At 58.5% G+C, this 11674-nt stretch overlaps 1 protein-coding gene across 1 annotated transcript in view; it reads left to right on the top strand.

The window, feature by feature from the left end:
* The window catches only part of LAMC3 (laminin subunit gamma 3), a 53858-nt gene extending 45680 nt beyond the window's left edge, over window positions 1–8178 (top strand). The window contains exons 22-28 of the mRNA XM_032418909.1: window positions 266–413; window positions 1411–1560; window positions 1707–1809; window positions 4392–4591; window positions 5143–5289; window positions 5387–5486; window positions 7909–8178. Of these exons, the coding sequence (XP_032274800.1) occupies window positions 266–413; window positions 1411–1560; window positions 1707–1809; window positions 4392–4591; window positions 5143–5289; window positions 5387–5486; window positions 7909–8159 (1099 nt within the window). The 3' untranslated portion in view covers window positions 8160–8178. The remainder of the gene's footprint in view (window positions 1–265; window positions 414–1410; window positions 1561–1706; window positions 1810–4391; window positions 4592–5142; window positions 5290–5386; window positions 5487–7908) is intronic.
* The last annotated feature ends 3496 nt before the right edge of the window (window positions 8179–11674 follow it).

The raw sequence follows: 11674 nt of genomic DNA on the forward strand, positions 1-11674 counted from the left end.
ACTCTTGGGTGGAAACCAAGGGCAAGGCCCTTCAGAAAAACGTGCTTGAATGGGATGAATGAAGAAACAAGAATGTGGTGTCTCCACTGCCTCTTCCATTCATGTGAACGCGGCCGAGCAGCGGCCAGTTTCCGAGGCCAGCTGCTGGGTGCGGACCCTGAAGAGGGCTCCAGCGGGGGGCCGTGGCGGGGGGTGGGGGGCAGCCACAGGGAAGGATCGCCCTGTGCCCTCTGCCCTGCGAGCCACCTCTGCTGTCTCCTCTCAGGTACCAGGAGGTCCAGGCGGCCCGGAAGGTGCTGGGCACAGCTTTGGCAGAGGTGCAGCCCGAGGCCGAGAGGGTGCTGGCCGCTGTGCGGCGAGACAGTGCAGACGCAGCCCCGTGCCTGGCCTCGCTGGCCACCCCCGCAGCACAGGTCAGCCCGGCCCCGGAGCTCGGCATGGGGGGGGGGGGGGGGGGTGGGAGAAAGCGGCAGCTGGGAAACCCGTGCGTGCGGCCCGGGCTCGGGCAGATCATGGGGCTTATTTTTAACTAGATGGCGGTCGATTAAAACAAGATAATCCACCTCCGTGGCTTGGCGGAGCGCCCGCCTGGCACAGAGTTAGCGCTCGGCCAGTCTTCGTTGTTGGTTGTGATGATCTAGCGAAGCCACGCGGTTCGCCGAAGCGGCATTAACAAAGGCACCAGACAGGCGTGGGATCAAACCCCAGCTCCCCCGCTCCAGATCTGTGACCTGGGCCAAAGACTTTCCCCCCCTGTGCTTCAGTTAGGTCCTCTGTCAGATAGAACTCACCCATTAGGTTATCCTAGGGCTGCGTCCACGGGGGCCGGGAGAGGATTCATGAGTAATGTGCAAGGTGGCCCTAGTGCTTGTGGGCCCCCTGGATAAATCAGCTCCGTCACGTCTGCTCGGTAATCCTGAAATCCCAGAACTCAGAAACTGCACTTTAAGGAAGAGACTAAGCTTCTACAAATAGATTTGGGGCAAAACCTGACCTGCCCGAAGCTGCTTGTTTGGGGTCCTTGCTTGCCCCCACCCCGAACGTGAAGAGTACCATGCAGGTGTTACCGGGCTTGACCCTGAGCCTGGCCCCAGATGCCGCCGACGGTGCTAGATGATGTGTGGTACCTAAACAGCTCTGCTTCTCTGAAGTCAGGAAAGTACATTCGCCCCCAAGATTTCCGCTGAGATTGTGGACCTGGGGAAGGAGATGCAGGTCAGGGAGGCCTCACTTCTGGTCACTGGTAGAGCTGGGATAGAGACAGGGTCCCCCACCTGGCGTCCCCTGCCCTGGCCCCTCCGCTTCCCGGGGTCCACAGGCAGCCCTGCCCCCGCCATTCCTGCCCCGCTAGATGATCTGCCCCTCCGACCTTCCGGCCAGGCCCTGCCTGAGCCCACCATCTCCCTGCAGCCTCAGAAGTCCCAGGCCGGGGCCCTGAGCCTGAAGGTGCAGGCCCTGGAGAAGACAGTCGCATCCAGAGAGCGCAGGCTCACTGAGGCTGCCGGGACCCTCCAGGCCACCGCCCAGGCCGCGCTGCGCAAGACCGAGCCCCTCACGCAGGTGGGCTCCTGTCCTTTGAGGCAGGCACCTGGGGCGGGGTTGGGGGGGAATGCAGGGGAGGGGAGGGCAAAGACCGGAAATTGTTCTTCCCGTCCTCCAGTGTCTCCTGTAGCCCCCCCTGCCCAGCTTCTCTCTTCTCTCTCCAGCTACGCCAAGAGGCCGGAGCCGCCCTGACCCAGGCTTCCTCATCGGTCCAGGCCGCCACACTGACTGTCACGGGAGCCAGGACCCTGCTGGCTGACCTGGAAGGTACGCATGCCTCGCTGAACCCGAGGCTTCTTGACACACACATGTCCGTGACAGCCACCCAGACTCCTGCCTCAGCCAGGCCAGCTTGGCCCTGGGGACAAGAAGGGGACAGAAGTCCAGTTGTGAGGGCATAAGCCGAGCAGCCTGTTCCCCACCCCCACCCCCAACCAGGACCTCTCCCGTGGCCGCTTGTCTCTCCCTCACACACCACTCACCGGTGTCTCGCCCACGAGGCTGTCAGTCATCAGACCACACGCAGAACCAGTTGGGGCCAAGAGACTCTGATGCCCTCGGCCGTCCATCCCTGGTCTAGTCTGCTCTGACGGGGGGGTCCTGTCACCTGGTACAAATGGCTGCCATGATCCAGGGTTCAGCTGAGGCCACAGGGAAGGAGACAGACTTCTCCTTAGAAAGGGGTGTGGGTTGATGCCAGTCCAGGTCTCCTTGAGCCTTAGGAAAATAAGGCTAAGTGGTCCCATTTTATAGATGTGTAGACCAAGGAAAGGGATTGATAACTATCCCTGGGTCAGAGGTGCGCGTAATAGAAACCGTCCAGTGTTAGGGTTCTCCAGCTCCGCGTCCCCTCTAGAACAGGCTTCCGTGGTGTCCCCTGTGCTCCAGACAGAAACCCCCTCACTCTTCATCTGTGGCTCTGCCCAGTGAACTGGGTGAGGCAGGAACACTGGCAGCCCCAGAGGCCCTTGGGGTCTGAGACTGGAAGTCAGGCTCTGCGGTCCTCTCAGTTCCGGAGCTTTCCTCCCCAACTCCATCTGCTGCCGCTGAGAGATGTGGCTGCAGCCGCAGACCCCTGCCCTCTGGGCCAGAGGGTGAGCTAGTCGGTGCTTCCTATTCTCTAGGTTTCTCTGCAGTCGGAAGGCCTGGCCACCCACCAGCCAGGGGGCTTCCGATGGGGAAGGCGTAGCCGCGAGCACTTATCTCTGAGTAGCGTTTAGGAAAATGTAAACTCCGTGATTGAGTGGTAGAACATTAGGACTTTAGAACATTAAATGGTAAGGGTTGCTAAAGCCATCTGCTGCAACCCCCTCACCCGGCAGGGTGCTCTTCCACCCTCCGCTTCCCTACTTCCAGCAATGTGGGGTCACTAGCCCACGAGGTACGCCTTCTCGCTGTGGGAGGTACTGCGTGGAAATTTGCCCCCTTGGTGCAGTACCGTGGTCCACACAAAGACTCATCTCAAACCGCTAACCCCAAGCTCTTTTCCCCATCCCTACCCCTTTTCAGAGACACCCTCTCTCACCACCAGCTGGCCTGTGCTCAGTGGGTATTCAGGATGAAAGGAAAATTCACTGAGTGAATATGGAGCAGCTTTCCCCAGGGTGTGGCCCTGGGGCCCCTAGCCCAAGACAGGCTCTGCCTCCAGTTGTGTTTGTGTTCAGATAAGTTTAGGAAATGTCGCTACTATAGTTACCTCTTGAGGCCATAAAGTGTGCACCTTACGATAGTAAAGGCCCTGAGAAGTCCTGCAATAAAGAAACCCAGTTCTCTTTATTTAAGCTTGATGTTTCCTCCGGATGTTTAGTAATACCCCATAGAGTTAGGACTCCACGGAGTGCATTTTAAGAAACACCAATTTTGTATACAAGAAACAAAGTAGATCTAATTTCTCCATTATCTTCATGGAAAATTATGTGATATTCTGCCTTAGAAGGCCTCATTCATTTAAAATTTGACTATTGTTAGTACTCCCAATTTCCCTTAAAATTTTATCTGAAAGAAAAGGGAAAAGTCTCTCTTCTTTACAGAGGGAAGCTACTTCTTATTAGGTAATAAAACCTATGCAAATCTTAATACTTCCCTTTTTGTCTTGGCTGCTAGGAAGCTCAGAGGTAAATAGAGCATTCAGTGGCTGTAATGTCATTATCCTAATTTTCTGGTACGCCCCACTCCTCTTCTTCCCTTCCTCATCCCCCCAGTTACATATGGCCCTTGGTTTTTCACTTTAATGGTCCAGCGGTTGACTTACCTATCACTATAAGCTGCTTCAAAGCCCTTTTAGAAATAGGGGCTACGCAGAAAGAGAGCTGAATGGATCTGCTGGGTGCTGTGCTGGGGCTCCCCACCCATTCCCACCCCTGGCCCAGGCTTTGGCCAACCATGCAATCTCACGATTTTATTTTTTTTTTATTTTTATTTTTTTAAAGATTTTATTTATTTATTTATTTGAGAGAGAGAGCAAGCACATGAGAGGGGGGAGGGTCGGAGGGAGAAGCAGACTCCCTGCCGAGCAGGGAGCCCGATGCGGGACTCGATCCAGGGACTCCAGGATCATGACCTGAGCCGAAGGCAGTCGCTTAACCAACTGAGCCACCCAGGCGCCCTAATCTCACGATTTTAACAAACATCATAATATAATATGAATCTTTGAATTCACCGAGCAGTACTTCTTGCTCATTATTTGTTTCCCAGATGAGCCTCAGAAGGTTACGCGTAGATCTCCTGCCTCTAGAAGCTCCTCTCACGTTGACTATGGGCCCGAGGCAGTGACTGCCTGCCTGGCAGGCTCTTGAGGGGTGAGCCCGCCCTGCTGACACAGCCCGCCCCCCCACCCCCCGGGTTTGCAGGAATGAAGCGGCAGTTTCCTCGGCCCAGGGACCAGGCCATGCTGGGGAGGAAGGCCGGCATCGTCAGGAGCAGGCTCCTCACAGACTTGAGAAAGAAGACCAAGCAGGCGGAGAGAATGCTGGGGAACGCAGCGTCTGTCTCTTCCAGTGCCAAGAAGAAGGGCAGGGAAGCCGAGGTGTTGGCCAAAGACAGTGCTAAGGTCAGGGCCATGGGTCAGGGCCTGTGGGAGGACTGTTCTAGAAGAGCTGCCCCTTCTGTAGGTGAAACGTGGTCCCTACGGATCTGCCCCCTTCCATGTAGACCATGCTGAACCCTCCGCACTTACCGAGGGCTCGGGGGCCCCAGGCTCGAAGCCCTGGAGCGTCCTGCAAGTGACCCTGTTGATCCCTCAAGAAATAGATGTCACTGTTGTCACTGGTGTCACAGGTGAAGACCCCGAGGACCAGCCTGGTTTAGTGACTTAAGTCACATAACCAGGACTCTCACCTAGGTCAGCCTGGCTTTACTCTCCCAAACTTCTAGGCTCTAGTTTTTTAATCAGGGCCAAAGGCTAATCCGTGTGCGTCCTTCTAGGCCCCCGCTGGCTCTGTGCATCTAGCCAGCATCCGGTCTGTGTTTGTGGAATGAATGAATGATCCCGGGCTCATACTGACGACTGACGATTGGCATTATGGCCGTCAGTGCTCTTTACCTCTGAAAGGACTCAGTCCATTCACCCTCTTCTCCCTCTGCTGCTGCCCACCCCCCCAGCTCGCCAAGGCCTTGCTCAGGGAGGGCAAGCAGGAGCACCGCCGGGCAGGCCGGCTCTCCAGCCAGACGCGGGCAACGTTCCGACAGACCTCCCGGCAGGTGCTAGCCTCACAAGCCCGCAGACAGGAGATGGAGGAAGCAGAGCTGGTACGTATGCGTCCCAAGACCCGCCCCCCCAACACTCCCATTTCCTCCTGGCCCCCGAGCCAGCAGGGAGCCGTTCAAGCTTTCCCTCCCGCCCCAGATGGGTGCAGAGCTGAATGCCTTGGAGCAGCAGATCTGGGAATCGCGCACCTCCCTGGAGAAGGACGTCCAGGTCTTGTTGGAGCTGCTCGCCAGGCTGGGTAAGGAGACCCCTGGGTCCCTGGAGCACCCCCAGGAGCTTCTGTGAGGCCCTGTCCTAGAGAAGATTTCCTCCTCGCCCCCAGCTGCCCACTGTCCCTCATCCCCAGCCACAAGCATTTGAAATAGCTCCAGGCGCCCGTACAAGGTGGGGCTGGTGTCACTGTGTGCCTCCAGGGGCCGCCAGTCTGGCGGGGGTGGGGGTGGGGGGTTGGCTGGGAGAAAACTCAGCAGACAGAACACCTGCAGGGACCACAGGAGCAGATGGGCCCTGAGTGGTTGAGGGTTTTAGAGAAGGAGAGGGGATGTCACAGAAGCAAGGATGGCATTGAGAATCAGGTGCTGGTTTGGAATCAGACCAAGACTCAAGTCCGGTGCTTTCCCTTCCCTGGCTGTGAGACCCTGGGAAGACCTGAACCTCAGTTCCCTCATCTGTAAAATGGGAGTAAACACCAGCATAATTTAGAAAGTGCTTTCCACACTGTGTGGTGAGAGTCAGTGAGCCACGGCTCCCAGGGAGGAGGAAGAATGGAGATGAGCCTCAGCAAAGAAACATTTCAGACGAGTGGGAGAGCACCCAGCAAGGCCTGGAGGCCTCAGAGCAGGGGGCGGGGGGGGGAGCACAGTAGGCATGCATTTTAAAAAATTGTGGTAAAATACTCATAACACAAAATTGGCTGTTTTAACCATCTTTAAGCACACGCTTCAGTGGCATTAAGTACATTCACACTGTTGTGCAGCCGTCCCTGCCACCCGTCTCCAGAACCTTCTCTTCCCAAACCGAAACCCTGCGCCCATTAGACATGAAGTCCCTGCTGCCCCCAGCCCCGGCACCCCCATCTTCTCTTCGGTCTCTATGAATTTGACGCTGCAGGGACCTCACGTCAGTGGACTCACACCCAGTATGTGTCCTTCTGTGACTGGCTTCTGCCACTTAGTGTCACGTCCTCAGGGTCACCTACATAACAGCACACACGTGCCCTTATTATTAATGAGGGGAAGAATCGCCGCGTTCCGCACTGTGTCCGCATGCCAGGCCCACGCTAAGCTCCGCGTGCACGCGATTTCCTAGAATTCCCTGCTCTTGCCATTTTGCAGACAGGCCATCTGAGGCACAGAGAGTTTAAACGATGTGCCCAGGGCCCCACGGCCAGTCAGTGGGGAAGTTGAGGTTCGCACGCAGGTCTATTGATTCGGAGTGCCCACTGGTAGCCGCTGGTGTGTACCCGACGCCAAGGACTCAGACTACTGGCCGCAGTGCCCGGCACGGGGCGGGCGCTCTGCGAGGCTAACCTGCTCTGGCTGTTGTCATTTATTCGTGTGCTGTGCGTGGCTTGGGGGCGCAGGCGTGAGCAGCACCCAGCAGGACCCTGCCTGGGAGCCCCCGCGGGGCAGGTGGAGTGTGGCTGCAACCTGAACCTGAATCTTGAAGGCCAGGCAGTTTGGACTTCCCCGTGGGGGGAGGTCTTTGCTGGGAGCGGGATCTGCCCAGGCCGGCAGGGCTCAGCTCCCCAACGCCTCTTCCTGCCACTTACCCCGCACCCCGGCCCTCAGCTCTTGCCATTACCTGCCCTCCAACCCCCACCTTCGTTGCCCAGGAAATTTGGGGCTCGGGGGAGCCCTGGGCCCGGTGGGATCCTGTGGGATTAGAAGCCATTTAGAACTTACTTCCCCATCCCCACTACTCTCCCACTTGGCTGAACCTCGTCTTCCTGTTGAATGTCACCCTTAAATGACAAAGTGAGAAGGGCCAGGTGGGGGAGACAGCCCGCGGATTCCATGCCACCGCCACCACCACCACCACCACCAAGTTCAAATGTGAGCACCGGGCCCCACGTCCTTGTCTTACGCTCGGAGAGGCTCTGGGAAATACTGAACGCCAAGAAACAGAGTTACCCGTGCTGGGCCAGGACGAGACCCCGCTGCCTGCTCACGGGGCCAGCAGCCCTTCCCGCCCCACCTGCTCTCCCAGCCCTCATTCTAACGCCAGAGACGCTTCTTTTTACCCCAGTGGCTGGCCACGTCTCGGCACACGTGGCATCTGTAAATGTGTGCTCTCGGCAAGGCGGCACATATGTTGGAGCCAGCAGGAATCGTGGGGACCCTTGTGCACACACGGCTTTAGGAAATGGGCTCAGGACCCGCACAGGGCGTCCCTTTTATCAATAACAGTAATACCCACAACAAAAATGAACAGTTGCCCACTGCTGCCTAGGGGGAAAGTTCCAGAGTCTTCATGTGAACCCAGTGGGGTGTCCAGACCAGGCACACTGCCTTCTCTGTCCCTTGCTTTCCTGGTGGATCGTGGGCAGTCAGAATCCTGGAAGGTTTGGGCCGGCAAGGCTCTCGGGGGTGGGGGCCGAACAGGCTCTGGGGCCCGCCGGGGAGCTGGCCTGTGCTGAGGCTGTCCGTGCCCCTCTGCAGAGTCGCTGGACACCCATCAAGCCCCAGCCCAGGCCCTGAACGAGACCCAGTGGGCCCTGGAGCACCTGAGGCTGCAGCTGAGCCCGCCGGGGGCCCTGCAGGGGAAACTGAGGCTGTTGCAGCAGGAGTCCGAGCAGCAGGAGCTGCAGATCCAGAGCTTCGAGAACGACCTCGCTGAGATCCGTGCTGATAAGCAGAACCTGGAGGCCATTCTGCATAGCCTGCCCCAGAGCTGTGCCACCTGGCAGTGAAGGCCCCCCAGGCCCCCCCACCCCCCGCCGCTATGGCCCTAGCCCGGGGCAGGAACACACACCGCACAGGTGCACTCCCGCAGGCGCTGTTACCCAGCCCAAGTGCATACTCACGTAGCCTTCCGAGTCCAGGACCGCCAGAGTCAGCGTACGTGCACAGTTCCCCCCCGGCAGGCACTCCCGTGCCGTGATGCGTGAACATGCGCAGCCCAGTGTCGATAACGCCTACGTGCGCACATTGTGGGGACACGCCTGTGTGCATAATGCGCACACGTGTGCCGGCTCCCCCGTGCGTGCACACGGTACACTCAGTCCACAGCCGGTTACCGCACATCAGCTGTGCACCCCCCCACCATGATTTAACATACCCTCCGCGCCGCCACACTCACTCTTGCTCTGGAAGGCGAGGACCCAGGCAGAGCTGGTGCCTGAGAGGCTGAGGGGGGCCAACCGCAGAGATCCAGGATGGGTTCGGCAAGAGCCAGAGCCCCCAGCCCCGGAACTGCCCCCTGTCCTGCTGCAGGACATCCCGGGACACCCGCCCATCGCCTGCTCCGCGCAGCTGAGGGACCAGGCAGGCCAAGAGATGCAAGATCCTCAGCAGCAAACCGGGGGGAGGGGGTCTCAGCAGTGGAACCTGAGGCCCGGGGACCTCTAGGGCTGTGGTGCAGCCTACTCGGCCCGCCAGGAGGATGGCCCACCTCTGCACGGTTATCACTGGCTTCGTGGAATGCTTGGTCTCAGCACCCTGGGAATCGCCTGCCCTGGGCCGGGTGCTCCTTTCAGCCTGTGGCCTAGCCAGAGAGCTGGGCCTCAAGGGCCTGAGGGGGCGTGGGTCAGGGGGACTAGGGTCCTGGGGGAGCTCCTCTTTGGGACCCCAAGACCCTAGCTGGCCTTTGACTGACTGACACTGGCCCTGAGGCCCTGTGGCCCCACCTGCCACGGGGGAGGCCCCTGCTGGGTGTGGAGGCCTGGCTGCCACTCCAGCCTGTCCTGCTGGGGAGTTCCCCCTGTGGTCAGGCCCCCCACCAGCCTCTGCCCAGGATTCCTGGCATTTCCTCCTGGAGCTCCTCCCCATCCCCGGGGCCCTCTTCCCGCCGGCAGCAGGCCCTCGGCACCGGGGCCCCGTGCTTCAGGAGCCCACCACCCTTCGCATGGCTCTTCTCGCCACAGGCAGGGCGGGACAGGCTGCAACATGGACCGGTTCTGTTAAATGTGAAAATAAAGGACCCCTTTACTAGCTGGGTGGAATGCCTTTGGTCCTTTCCTGCTGGTTGGCAGCAGGGGCCCTGGCTGTGGGTGCAGACTCACTACCCTGGCATGTGGGTGTGCACACCCAGCACCCGGGGAGTGGGTGGAAGAATGTTCAGTGATCCACCTTGGTCTACCTGCAGTAGTAGGAAGGTGGCAAAAGCAGAGCTCATTGGGCTGGCTGGAGGGCTTGGCTAGGGTCCGATGACCACAGGCACCTGCTCTCTCCCCTCTGCTCCAGGGGATTTGTCAGGCAAAGCCTAGAAGAGTGTGAGGGGCCCTCAGCTGACATCTGGTTCGGGCTGGAGACACTGAGGCACCACACGGTGAACTCAAAATCAAGTGTCCCCCAGCACAGAAAGGCTCAGGGAGGGATGCCAATGAGGAGGAGGAGGAGAAGGAGGGCTTTGGACCAGGCCTTAAAGGGTGGGGAGACAGAGGGAACATTCCAGGCAGGAGGGTGGGCAATAGCTCAGGGTTCATAGAGTGGGGGCCTGGCCAGCACTGATCACTCCAGAAACCCAGGTCGTGTGGGTAGGATGGATTGTGGAGCATGTGCAGTCTAAGCTCTTGGCCACATAGTCTGAACCCCTTTCAAGTTGGTTTAAATTAAAAAGGGGAGTTCATCGGGAGGACATGGGAGGGTCTCCTAGAATCCTGGGGTGGGAAAGACTGCCAAGCCTCCGGACAGCCTGGGTGGGATTCTCCTGCCCCTTCCCTCTGCCTCTGCCTCTGCTTCTCCCTCCGTGTTTGCTTCTTTTTTTTCCCTGCAGAGCAGCTTTCTTTGCTCTTCCTGAGCTTGATGGAAGAGGATGCCCACGTTCCCCCCGCCCCAGTCCCATGTCATCAAACGCAGAGACAAGCTTGAAATTGCCCTGATTCTACCTTCTCTCAAGAGAGACAGACCCAACTTAGGCCAGCCGCCCCCCTCCAAGTCAGAATAGCAGGAGTCTCTGGGTACAAGACCATATACTGAAAGTTTATCTGGATCCTCTCCAGATCTCCTGGGGGAGAGCATTCAGAGAAGAGGCATGCTCCTCCACAGACAACCTGAAAGCCAAGGCCATGGGGGGTGAGGGCGTGTGTGTGTGTGTATGACATGGTGGACACCAATGACCCAGGGAGTGACTTGGTAGGTAGGAGAGGAAGGACAGGGGCAGGAGGCTGTCCCTCCACAGGGAGTTCAATGATTGGTGTCTGGTATGGGTGGTGCCAAGGAGACCAAGGTTGTTTGAAGACCCCTGGGATAGATAGGGTCTGACACCCTCAGGCCCCTCTTCCCCAACACCCAGTTTCTGTGCTGATAGATGTACACAGCCGTTCTGATGCCTGCTCTTGGCATTAAGCCCCTATCCACTCAAGCTGTGGGGCTCAGCAAAGCCCAGTCTCAGCATCCCAATGGGGGGTGGGGGGAGGCAGAATGGGCCTCCTCTCCATTCCACGGTGACGTACTTCAGGCTTGACATCTCGTGACTCATGCGGTCCCCGTCATGCCTGGTGTGGGCAGAGCCACTCTCTGGCCCCAGAGGTGGGGCTGTGCTGCGTGGAATGCGGCAGCTGTCGAGCATCTGGCTAGCAATGCAGCCCAGCAGCTGAGCCCTGGAAGGTGGGGCGGCCGACCACCGCCACGGACCAGGGCAACAGGCTATCTGAGCCTGGACTGGGAAGTATGTCATGAGGGCCCCATTCTAGGTCAGGTCCCTAATCTGGCCTCCAGATGGAACGTCTCCCATCAACCAAGGGTTGTAATTCCTAAGAATTCCTAATTCTCCCCTGCAAGCTTTTACTCTCTGCTCAAACCACCCTGAAAGTCATAAAAGTTATAACAGCCCCTGCTTGGTGAGAGACGCTGCTTCCTCCATTCTGCAGCTCAGCATGTTGAGCCTCAAACAAGTCGGGTGCCTTGCCCAAGGTCACACAGCTTGGCCGGACCCAAACCCTAGGGGTGGATGGGCATCGAGGAATAACCTAGGGGAAGCAGGTGCTCACTGTGCTGGGGACGTGAGGCCTTGAACTGCTGCGGCCCTGCCACTGGCCCACCTTGGGACATTCCATTCTGTCCAGCCCCCTTCCTCGGGACAGCCTGGCCACTTCATCCCCCCAGGGCCAACCACAGAAAAGATGACCAGCTGGCCCCAGGATCCCGATCCTGGGGGCAAGATGAAGGCAAGTCTGTGGGGAAGGAGACTGCCCAGATCCAATCCCCAGGGACACAGTGTGTGTGTGTGTGTGTGTGTGTGTGTGTGTGTGTGTGTGTGTGTGTG

The sequence above is a fragment of the Phoca vitulina genome, unplaced genomic scaffold, assembly GCF_004348235.1.
Source record: "Phoca vitulina isolate PV1807 unplaced genomic scaffold, GSC_HSeal_1.0 scaffold21, whole genome shotgun sequence".
Lineage (NCBI taxonomy): Eukaryota > Metazoa > Chordata > Mammalia > Carnivora > Phocidae > Phoca > Phoca vitulina.